At 37.5% G+C, this 12,971-nt stretch overlaps 1 protein-coding gene across 6 annotated transcripts in view; it reads left to right on the top strand.

Annotated features, from left to right (window-relative positions):
- The window catches only part of arid1b (AT-rich interactive domain 1B), a 104,545-nt gene that overhangs the window by 66,467 nt on the left and 25,107 nt on the right, over window positions 1-12,971 (top strand). For all 6 annotated transcript variants that reach the window (XM_065268772.2, XM_065268771.2, XM_065268769.1 and 3 more), the window contains 2 exons: window positions 5,080-5,169; window positions 6,163-6,333. In XM_065268772.2, coding sequence (XP_065124844.1) covers window positions 5,080-5,169; window positions 6,163-6,333 — 261 coding nt within the window. The remainder of the gene's footprint in view (window positions 1-5,079; window positions 5,170-6,162; window positions 6,334-12,971) is intronic.

Raw genomic sequence — 12,971 nt, 5'->3', positions numbered from 1 at the left:
CCTTCACATGATATTAATCTGCATGTCAGAGTTCACCAGACTTAAACTTTGGTACGCAGCAAAATGTGTATAAATTCGTATTCGCGTTCGTATGTGTATAAATAAAATGGAACGAAAAGTGTAGTGTGATCAAAGATTTAAAGAATTAAATGATAAAAACTATTATTTCTCATTAGTAGCTAATGCATTTACTGTGGATGCCAATTCACTCCCCAGCAACCAAACAGGTACCGTAGTTACCCATTTAAAAAACTATATCTCTGCATCAGAACACCGTAGAGACATAGGGGTTGGATTGTTTTACTTGTGGCTTGGAATAAAATCACTGACAGATTCCAATTCACTCCCTAGCAACCAAATAGAGGTTCCCTAGCAACCGATTAAAAAAACTATATCTCTGCATCAGAACATCGTAGAGACATGGGTTTTGAATTATAATCACTGATGGATGCCAATTTACTACCTAGCAACCAAACAGAGGTACCTATCAACCGTTTAGCAAGACCTGTATCTCTGCATCAGAACATTGTAGAGACACAGGGGTGGGCTCGTTTTACTCCTGGCTTTTATGATTTTGTGGTCCGAATTTTTTTTCATATTCTTTGGGAAATGTACCTGTCTAGTGTTAACAAATATAACCTTATTGTTATGCTACTGAAATATTTTAAACAGATTTCTTGGAAATTAACTGTCTATGACCAGGCATGCAGTCATGTATTCTCATAGAATAAACCACATTAAACTGTTCTGAATGTATATTGGAAATAAAATGCTGTGTTTGAGCTCCAGGCAGCAGTGGGTTAGCTGCAAGATTCGAGCTGACTCTCAAAAAGTCACCCAGTCATTAAAATAGTTTTGAAAGTCTGTTAGCAGTTTGGAGTCACTTTGACACAATTACTGTCCTGCTGTGAGCTGCATTGTTAGCCGGGCTTCTTTTGATAGCCTGGCAGCAGAGGGCTTTGTGTAGCCGAAGCCGCCGTTTTCCCCTTCCGTTCTGGATGTCACTAACAAGGTCCACAGGAGAGCGTTTACCCTGCTGCACACAAAACTGCCTCATCCCTACTGGGAGAACTGACAGCCATTAGCTGCATGCTGGACTGACCCTGACATATGATCTTTGTGCCATTACCACAGACTGAATATCTTGCACACGTACACACACACAATTGCTCCTTGGAGAGATGAAATTTGCCTTAAACGCCTCTCGTGAGACTTGTGGTTAGATATTCTGCCCTCTAGGCTAATTTGTCTGATATTTATAGTGAAAAATAGCTCTTGTACGACACCCTTAACTGTATTTGCGGTTGTGTGTGTGTGTGTGTGTGTGTGTGTGTGTGAAACTTGGGCGGCACAATTGTGACAAAATAATCACTGTTTATTATTTGCACTGATTATGTAATTGCGGTTAATGATTTTGATTATTAGAGTTTACATAAAAAAGTCATGTCGTATGTTTCATGTAAGCTACATGTTCAAAAAAATAGCTGTGTCCCAGTTCAAAGGCCACGTCCTAAGAAAGCTGCATTTCAAGGGCTCCATTTGAAATCTCTAAAATAAGGCAGCATTCAAGGCAACAAAGTAGGTCCGAATCCAACGTTTGTTTTACTTTCTGTCTCCTGAGATACCTTCATCATCTTGTCCCACAACTCTATGCATGGGAGTGCACTGAGAATGTGATCGGTCGGACGAAATGGTGGCTAAGAAAGCAGATGGAGCACAAATTTAGTGTAAATAAGGTTATATGATTGCATTTTGATTTGATATTGATTGCATTTCTAGTGAGAAATTAGTATTGTAGTTTTGAAATATGGGATTTCAAACAGAATTCCTTTACATTGCCTATGAAGGCTGTCCGAATGTGTTTCCCAGAGCTGCCGCCAAAGTCATTGCCTCGTGAGGCAACAAGTCAACTGCCTTAATTTTCGGACGCACCCAGAACCGATCACATCAGCATGCCTAAAGGCTAGTAAGGTCATCCCAATTCAAAGGATTGAGCCGCCAAAGATACAACAAATAGCCTTTAGCTATCCAGAGATTAATTGCAGGTCTACAATAGCTGGATTTTTTTTTTAAAGCCTTTAGTTAAATTAAAGTGGGTGTTTTGCAAAAAAGTCCTTGTCACTCTTTTAGTATTACAAATTATGTTTTGTATTAATATTATTTTTGCAAAACTGAGTATGTTGTGTTTTTTCTTTTGTATGTTTTTAAGGTTGATTCATTTGATATACTGCTGGTTTGTGTACATCAACGTGTCATAAGTAAAAAAAATTCTGGTTCCATATTTATGACCCGGACCACAAAACCAGTCATAAGGGTCAATTTTTGAAATTGAGATTTATACATTATCTGAAAGCTAAATGTAAGGATAGGACAATATTTGGCCAAGATACAATCTGAAATTTGAGAGTGCAAAAAATCTAAATATTAAGAAAATCGCCCAAATTATGTCCTTACCAACTGCATCACGGAAATAAAGTTTTTATATATTTACGGGAAAATTTACAAAAATATCTTCATGATCTTTATATAATAACCTCATGTTTATTTGTCATAAAAGAAAAATTTATAATTTTGACCGATATCCGTGTGATTTATGACCTGGGTCACATTTGTTTTATAAAGTCAGAAACGTCTCTTCTGCTGTGTCCCACTAGACTCTTTTACACAGTTATTCTGGTAAATTACCATGATTTACCAGAATGAATTTACCAGTAAATACAAAAATGTGCTGTTCACACACGCAGTGATGTTTCGTCTTTTTATCAGTAAGACATCATTCATACATCAATAACAAAATACCGGTAAACTCGGCGAGAAAGCAGAAGTTACCTGTCCATATTTTGTTGTTTTCACGTCTGTGGTAAACGCTGGTGATTGCGAAGTTGCTTGTAAACCAAAAACATTGCATTAGGCGACGGCAAACGGAACCTGGGTGATTCTCACAAAATCCAGATTTAGAAGGTGTCCACCATCCGAATTTTTAAAAAGCCCCTGAAGCCAATTTTTATTTTTAAGGTGACAGAATGATTGAATGGGGTATTTATCCTTGTTCTGTGATGTGACATGTAGACAAAAAATTTTTTGTTTGGGTCTGTACTGCCTTAGAAGCTTCCTAAAAACCTCTCTCAGATAGCTCTATTAGGGTGGGGGATTTTAAACAAGTGGTTTTGCACCTATTTGGCTCCCCCTACTGGCTTAACTTGCAATCTCATTACTGATTGGCTGACTTTGCTGCCACTCAAAAAATGTAGCCAATTATTTTAAAGTGGGGAGGGGCAGTGAGATGCCTGTGATGTCATAAGCATCAGTTATTCAGATTGGGCCGTTTTCTGGCTAACATTTCTAAAAGAGGAATTTCTATGAAACTGAGATGTTTAGCATGTTTAGCACTTTTTGTGTGTTCGTGAATGCGGGTAGACTACCAATATTTAACAAAGACAAGGTAAAAATGGTTTTTCATTCTCTGTCCCCTTTAGAGGATTTCAAAATATTTCCTATAAAATTATTTACAATTTTTAGATTAGCATTATCAAAAATTAGCATTACCGCAACATGATATTACATTAAATAAATGCATTTACAAACTCATGTTTCAGTAATGAGAACTAAAAAGTTGTCTAGTTACTATGACAAACAAAATTTAAACTTTTATCTGGAGAGAAAAAAATAAGAACTGCTTACCTGGTAGCCATCTTGTGTGTCACATTCAATTATGTCCCTTCCAACTATTTTTTTTTGTTGAGGGCTTAAACAATGATTGAAACACATTTTCTTGGACACATTTATATTCCTTATTATTGTCTCTACATTTACCAATGATCACCAAATACCACATGTTTCTTTACTGTAAATGTTTATAGTATAACATGCACTGAAGCTTTTTATTTTTTAGATTTTTAATTATAAATATTTCCATGTCAAAGAACCCAAATCCAGTCATGGACACGTTGCGGTAATGAAGATTTTCCTTTTAAATGTGGAAAAAACAACAAAATTGGTTTGTATGATGTCATTTGAAATTAATGTGCAAAATAGTACATGAAGAGATTTTTCATAACACTTCATAAGTCTAATTTCTCGAGAATCACCCACCTGCGTCTTTAAGAACAGTATTGTTTGCACATACGGCTTCACAGAGGGCGTGCTAAGGACCTCGGAAAATTCGGTAAATAGATGTTAAGCTGTTTTAAACAACTTTGGTGAAGAAATGTGGACGTAAACTTCAGGTGTGCTCGACTTTTAAGACTTTAAGTAAACGCGTCATCTGTATTAAAATGGTATGATTGGCCCGAAGCAGTCAGTGTGGTCTGACGTCGTCAGTTCTAAATGCTGGTAATCCTATATTTTGTTCAAAAATTGGCAGCCCCGATTAACCAGAAAGGTAACCTGTTAACTCCAATTAACCAGTAAAGACTGTATGTGTGAAAGGGACTAATGACGGGCATGATGGGCGGGAACTGTAGGTGACACAACTAGGCTAGTCCGTCTCATTTCATTTCGCTTCATGCTGCGTCCTTCGAAAACCAAGTCTTTGCCTTTGAAGTCCACCCATCAAATTGGACGCAGCTTGTGTTCCTGAAAACCTGTGTTTTATACATCACTAACACGAGACCGTGCCAGTCGGTCAACTTCACATTGGCACTCCTAGCTGCATGAAAAACAAAGCCGTTATTCAAATCTGAATAAATGATACACAAAATGCAGGCAGTGAAACAATACCAGAACTCTCCCATTATAATCAACAAAGCTGTCACTCATTGCAGGTTTACAGGGTTTCAGGCGTCTGTCTGAGCCCTGCAGTTTGGCGCGCGCTCACCCAATGTCTGAGTTATCGCAAACACTCCCATTATAATCAACAAAGCTGTCTGCTCTGCACAATAAATCCCTTATATACACTGTGTCTATGTCTGTTTCATTATAACGCAATGTTCGGAAATGTACCGAATCAAAAATGAACTTAGATAAGCAACTGACAGGGGATTTTTTAGCACTTATTTTTGTGCATCACCTAAAAAATATGTAAATATATTTGTGCAGCCCTAGTTTACATCAACAAGTACTGTATGTATTACTTTTCAGGTACACAGATGGCCCCTCAGACCCCAGGCAATGTTCCAGATGTGGGCTCCCATTCGGCCCACAGTCAGTCGCCCATGTCTCAGGACAGAGGTGAGCTCACACTCGCTTCACCTCTTTTAACAGCCAGCATCCCGGACCTGTTTGCTGAATGCCCAAAGAGTGCTTATTTGTCATCTTTTACAAATAATGTGCGTCCGCTCCGGCGTATTTTCCGGAGTCACTTTAGATGAATGGGCTCATTTGTGAGACGTATATTAATGACTGTAATGGATATATTCTCCCTCTGGATGACTGCTATGCTGCACAAGCTTGTTTCCCATAAACCGTGCTGATGCTGGCATCATCTGAGTTTGTGGAAAGTTGTTGGTTTGGAGCTCCGACAATAATCTATATAAACAATAGGTTTCATCACAATAGAGGCATCAAACCTTTGAAAGATATTTAGGATTTTGTTTGATTCTTTTGACTTGCATCTACAAACAAACTGCGTATACTGTTTATACATTTTTATTGCAGTGTGCATTCATGCAAAGCAGCTTCATAGAAAATGCATTTTAGACAGAATAATTATATATAAATAGGATAATAATATCATCGTAAAATAATAAAGAAAAATGCATTTTACATTACAAAGGGTTAAAATGATTGCCTAAAAGATTGTAATCAAACTCTTTTATTTATAGTGATATTAAGTGTTTCTATTAATACATATTAGCAGTCTCCCAGTGAGCGAGCCAAAGGTGGTAGTGGCTAGAATCCAAAAACTCAAATGGCGCATCCACCTTATTTTTGACGTAAATGTGTGCGCCGCCATCTTTAAGCTTTTTTGCGCAAGACAGAGTAGTTTACAAGCAAAATAAATACATGTCAGACTAACTATGCTTCTAATCACAGCTCGAGACCTGTAGTTTCAACTACACAACTAAACTGTGTTCAGTTGCATAAAATATTTACATATCAGTCTCAATAGTTGGCAGTTCTTGGCCGGTAAAATCAGCAATGTGGACCAGACCTTATGCTGCTTGCTGGTATGGCTGTGTGAGATCAAGCTTATCTCTCATTCCTTCTGTTTCACTGTTGTAGGATTTGCTCCTAACATGCAGCGCAATGCACCTGGTCCACAGTTTGGAGCCCAGCAGCCAGGACCCTCCATGTCCCCACACTCCTGTCCTACTGGCCCTATGCACCACAGTGTGAGCTCATATCAAATGGGCTCCTCTTATGGTCCCCAGGGCAGCCAGTATGGCCCTTCAGGTAAACATACTTATATCATTAGGTTTTCTACTTGTGAGACCACTTGTACGAGGATGTCAAGCCAATTATCCTTGGTTTGTCCGATTACTTGTCATGTGTGGCTTATTAAAGATTAGAACCAATGGGTAATTAGAACCAACTAATGATTATAACCAACGGGTGATTAGAACCAACGGGTGATTAGAACCAACGGGCGATTATAACCAACGACAATTAGAACCAGCAGGCAATAAGAACCAACTTATGATTTTAACCATCGGGGATTAGAACCAAAAGGTGATTAGAACCAGCAGGTGATTGTGATTAGAACCAACTAATGATTAGATCCAGCGGGCGATTATAACCAACGGGTGATTATAACCATCAGAGGATTATAAACAACTAATGATTATAACTAACAAGTGATTAGAACCTACGGCTGATTAGAACCAGCAGGCAATTGGAACCAACGGGTGAGTATAACCATCAGGGGATTAGAACCAACAAGTGATTAGAACCAACTAATGGTTATAACCAACGAGTGATTTTAACCATCAGGGGATTATAACCAACAAGTGATTAGAACCAACTAATGGTTATAACCAACGGGTGATTTTAACCATCAGGGGATTATAACCAACAAGTGATTAGAACCAACTAAGGATTATAACCAACGAGTGATTAGAACCTGCAGCTAATTAGAACCTATGGCTGATTAGAACCAGCATGCAATTGGAACCAACGGGTGATTATAAACATCTTGGGATTAGAGCCAACAAGTGATTAGAACCAACAGGTAATTTTAACCATTGGGGAATTAGATCCAAAAGGTGATTATAACCGACCGGTAATTAGAACCAATGGGCGATAACCAGCTGGCGATTAGAACCAGGGGGCGATTATAATTAACTAATGATTATAACCAACGGGCCATTAGAACCAGCGAATGATTATAACCAACGGGTGATTATAAGCAACAAGTGATTAGAACCAACTAATGGTTAGAACCAACGAGTGATTAGAACCTGCAGCTAATTAGAACCTACGGCTGATTAGAACCAGCAGGCAATTGGAATCAATGTGTGATTATAACCATCAGGGGATTAGAACCAAAAGGTGATTATAACCAACCGGTAATTAGAACCAACGGGCGATTATATCCAACAGCAATTAGAACCAGCTGGCGATTAGAACTAGGGGGCGATTACAACTAACTAATGATTATAACCAATGGGCCATTAGAACCAGCGAATGATTATAACCAACGGGTGATTATAACCAACAAGTGATTAGAACCAACTAATGGTTAGAACCAACGAGTGATTAGAACCTGCAGCTAATTAGAACCTACGGCTGATTAGAACCAGCAGGCAATTGGAATCAATGTGTGATTAGAACCATCAGGGGATTAGAACCAACTAATGATTATAACCAACCGGTAATTAGAACCAACGGGCGATTATATCCAACAGCAATTAGAACCAGCTGGCGATAAGAACCAGGGGGCGATTACAACTAACTAATGATTATAACCAATGGGCCATTAGAACCAGCGAATGATTATAACCCATGGTTGATTATAACCATCAGGGGATTAGAACCAACAGGTGATTACAACCAACTAATGATTATAATCAATGGGTAATTAAAACCAACGGGTTATTATAACCAACGGCAATTAGAACCAGCAGGTGATTAGAACCAGGGGCAATTATAACTAAATAATGATTATAACCAACGGGCCATTAGAACCACTAAAGATTATAACCAACGGGTGATTATAACCATCAGGGGATTCGAACCAACAAGTGATTAGAACCAACTAATGATTATAATCAATGGGTAATTAAAACCAACGTGTGATTATAGCTAACGGCAATTAGAACCAGCAGGCGATTAGAACCAGGGGCGATTATAACTAAATAATGATTATAACCAGTGGACAATTAGAACCGGTGGGAGCACATAGAACCAACAGGTGATTAGATATTAGATATATTAATTAAGTTAAAATATAACTGTAAGAAGTTCACATAAAGTGTAAAATAAATAGCATATATAAACGCTTTCATAGCATGATAGATTTGGGAGAGAAATAGATCATCATTTTACTCGACTAACCTATAGATCTTACATCACATTCATACCACGTCATGGTTCATCTTGATTGGTCCGAAAATATGGGACGCATACAAGTGTAAAACAAGTAAATGATTTTAATTTCTGAGGGAACATTTCTTTGAAATGTCTCTTGTTGATTCAGCTGTGTATGTGTGTGTGCTGTGTGTGAAAGAGTCCATTAACAGACCCCAGCAGTAATTCATCAGAAATGTTATGGCGTGCTGGTGAAATAAATGAACGGCTGCTAAGCGTGCCTTTATAATGTTGTGGCCTCCGCTCTGTCTGATTGATGGTCCCTGTTGCCTTGTACTCACTCACATGACTGACAGCTGACTCAAGACAACAGCAATGAATTGTTCTGCTGATACTCACTGACCTATAGCAGCAGTCCAGCACCGAAGACTTGCAAAGGTTGATTGGAACTTAAATTACATTTATTCTTTTAACAGAAGATTACAAACAAGGAAACATTAAAAGCATTCCCAAAACCAAAAGTAGCCTTTTAGTAGCTGAACTGCACAGTGAACTTGGTCATTCCTCAAAATTCACCCTAAATCCAGATAGATGCATAAAAACCATCTTATCCCTTACTAGTCATCCCACAAAATTTAAAAAAGTTTAAAATTAGACTACTAAAAAATACTTAAAATATATTTAAAAACTGATAATGAAATAACAAACATACCCATGTGATCTAAGCTTGTCTTTCAATCTTATTTTGTGACTAGAGGTGAGGAGAAAGTGGAGATCTGTGAGAGTCCCATTGTGTCAAAGAAGCTTGGCCATTTTGTGTAGCAGAATTATAAAAACTTAAGGGTGTTTGAAACAAGGTGAGGTATGCACATCATTTTAACTTCCAATAGTCATCACGTTGCGTTCCTGTGCCTCAAACCCATCATCTATGCATCGCTTCAGGCGTTGTCAGTAAAGCAGCCACCTGTATCCTGGAGATTCATGGCACCTTTCCCACTTTTTTTACCCGAGGGAATTTTGGGATTAACAGGGTTGCAGGAAAGTCACCACAGAGAGTCTGACAGTGGTGTACAGCATCTCTATGTAATTGGCATTGCTCCAGGTCCATGTCGACATTCTGGCAGGCAGCAGCGTTCCTCCTCCCCACCGTGAAGGAGCTTGCTAGACGAAACTCCACACGGCGAACGAGATGGCTCGTCCCCAGAGAAACTCAATGTCCAGTGGGTGTCAACCTGAATGTCCTCAGATGATCTTGAAAGATGTCAGGAGGAGACACACTATGTTAAAGAAAAGACTCTCTGAAAGCCTGCTGAAGGTTTACTCCCACATTAGATATACAGAAAATCCATTCGGATAAAACTCTCCCACACGAAGATCTGATTATTTCACTGATTTAAATGAGGGGAAAAGTAAAGATATAGAGAAAAAATAATACTTATATTTTTTATAATTATTGTGATGTTACTTTAAAGAGTTAATAAATGTTTTCAGTTTTTATTAAGCAGGGGAAGTCAGTAGTTGTATCACAAACATACTTTGAGATTTTTTAAATTTTAAAGTATTATCAGAAAAAATTATTTATTCAGCATGATGTATCTAATTTATTTAAAAAATTGACCCTTATGAGGGTTTTGTGGTCCTGGGTCACATATATGTAAAGTTGGCACACCAAAGCTCCAAAAGTATCAAAAATGTATTTAATAAAAGACTTTCCCATAACGTGTGACATTTCGAGCATGCATGCTCTTTATTTTAAACTCTGTAATTTAATATAAAAACTAAATATGTTATTCATTTTCACCTCTGTCAACGACCATGTTACTATAACTAAATCACAATTTCTGTGTTCATCATGGGTTTTAGGGGTGTCCTCAACTAAGGATTTACATATTCGAATCAGACTTGTCGAATCTTTCCATAGTCGACCGATAGTCGAATCATCTATGTGTGTGTGCATGGGTTGGGAGGGACCAAACCAGGTACAAATTGGTAACTTTTATTTTCTTTCACGAGCAGCACACATAAACAACTTTCTGATAAAGTGACCAAAACTGTAATAAACGAAGACAAAACTGACGATGCATTTATATATATTTTTAAGGTAAAATGTTTAATCATTTCTCATAACATTTTAAAGCCACGATCTACAGAACATCACACAAAAACATTTTGTAACTAAACCTAAAAAAATAACAAAGGTGATCCTACCTTGGAAACCCCGGCTACAATTCAGTTTTTTATTTAATTTGGAGATTTAGCGCGTCAAAGCAGTCATGACCAAAAAAAACGACAAATGAGAAATGATAAAAACTAAGCTTTATACACAATTCATTAAACATTAATTTATAACAAGAAAAACACTGAAATTAATGATTTATTATTTATAATGTTATTATTTACCACAGAAATACCTGCTTGCTTACTTTGACTTTGATCATGTCTGTATTCACTTTAGATACAAAAAAGACCTGATGATATTATTTATTTCAGGAATCTCTTTGCTATCATTTGAAAGTGAACACCGACCATAATATTAAATCACAAGAAAGACAGTAGTGTCAGGCATAAATATAGGTTCGGTGCAGATATTTTCAGTTTCATCACTGAAATTTAAAGAAACGGCTTACACGTTTTGTAGTTTAACTTTTGACAAGATAACCACCCTGTTTTAAATACATTTTAAAACTTATACTCTTCATTTCCTTATATAATTCAATAATATACACTTCTGCTGTTAAAAACTACTATCATGATTTACTAAAGACACTAGGGGTGTCAACAATAATCGATTCGGCAATGCATCGCAATACGGGCATGCACAATTCAGCATCGATGCAGCAAAGTGCCATAATCGATTATGTAACTGTTTATTTTCTGGCCTCGAGTGGACAATAAAGTTGTGAAGTTTCAATTACTTCCGGGGGCATAACAACAACAATCAAAACGGCTGAGGCGGAGAGAGATGACAGTGATAGACGGGTAAATAAAAACGCACCCTTTTCCATGGAAAGTGGACATATGGGCACATTTCGGATTCTATGAAGTTAATGGGCAACTAGACAAGACTTACGCTGTGTGTAAAATTCTCATCTCAGGTATATAATTGTCATTGTCTTAAAGCTGCTAAGCTTCCGTTTTTATTGAGAATAGTTGCACTTGAGTTTACTACTTGACTTATTAAAAATTTGCCTTGTTGTGTACAGTAGAATTCTGATGCATCGCAATGCATAGTAGAATCGAATTGAATTGAATCGTTACCTGTTGAATCGTAATTGAATTGAATTGTGAGGGCAGTGCCAATGCACACCCCTAAAAGACACTCAGTGAAAAATTAGCGCAGAAAAGACGTGGACATGGTTATTTTTGCGACTGACCTTATTGTATTTGCACTTGTAGGAGTTTTCCTTCCATAAATTTTGCGTCTGAGACTATTTACAACACGAATTACTAAGGTTTGTGCTTGTCAGTTTTCTGGCAAGTTTGGCCATATGTAACGGCCAAAAAATGTCTCAAACAATTTTGTGCTGCTCTTGGTAGATTTTATTGGTCATTATGAAAATGATATTTTAGCGCCGGTGTACTTTGGGGCTGTTTATACCTGAAATTAAAATGCGTTTTGGTCAATCAGATCACAAGTGGTCTAGAGAGACATATTAATGTTTACACCTGTTATTTAAATCCTTCTTTTTTGTCCACTTTTAACCCCTTCTGGGGATGGTAGGTGGATGAGTTCCTCTGCTTTTGTTTAAACACGAAGGGGAGAAATGAGGGGTTTAAAATGAACCAAACTAATATTATGTCAGAGTCCGCTGCTTGTGTTGCTAGTAAACATGTAAAAAAATGTAAGAGCTTTCTCGGATATATCAGAACAATTGATGAAATAAGCTCGCACAACTTTCAAATGCTCGCAAAATTTAGAAAATGTGTACATTTGTCCCATAATAATCTAAAATATATCATATTTCACAGAAAACCGTAGTTACTAATAACAACAGAGATCCAATCCGGATAAAGAATCATATATGTCCTGCGTTGATTACGTGTATACACAGGGCCATAATTTCCACTGGGGACATGGGGGACCTGTCCCCCCACTTTTCAAAGTCCCTTTTGTGTCCCCTCTAGTTTCAAAGATATTTTAACCGAACAACGTCACGAAGGAGCACGACTGAGTCTGCCTTAACTTAATTATTTCCTGAATTTTTTATCACCATAGTCCCTAAACGTATGTAAATCCAAGAAATGGGATTCAGTTTGAAAATATTTCCCCCATTTTGTGCCCCCCACTTCTCAAACCAAAGTTACACCCATGTGTATATATTATGCAAAAACTACAAGGATCATGATTAGATTTATACGTGTAATGATGGCAATGGCATCTATTAGGGATCCAATCAAATTCCTATTACTAAAATCCAGTCCTGTCCCACATTATTTTCCCCTAAATTTTCCAATGTACTGAGACATGCGTCACATTTCATGTTGTCATTAAGAGAGAGGAAAGTTGAAAAGAAAACTAGATTTCTGCATGTTCTAAATAACGGTGCTTATTCATTCAAAAACAT

The sequence above is a fragment of the Paramisgurnus dabryanus genome, chromosome 12 (assembly GCF_030506205.2).
Source record: "Paramisgurnus dabryanus chromosome 12, PD_genome_1.1, whole genome shotgun sequence".
Lineage (NCBI taxonomy): Eukaryota > Metazoa > Chordata > Actinopteri > Cypriniformes > Cobitidae > Paramisgurnus > Paramisgurnus dabryanus.
This window is presented reverse-complemented; position numbering and strand designations above follow the sequence as displayed.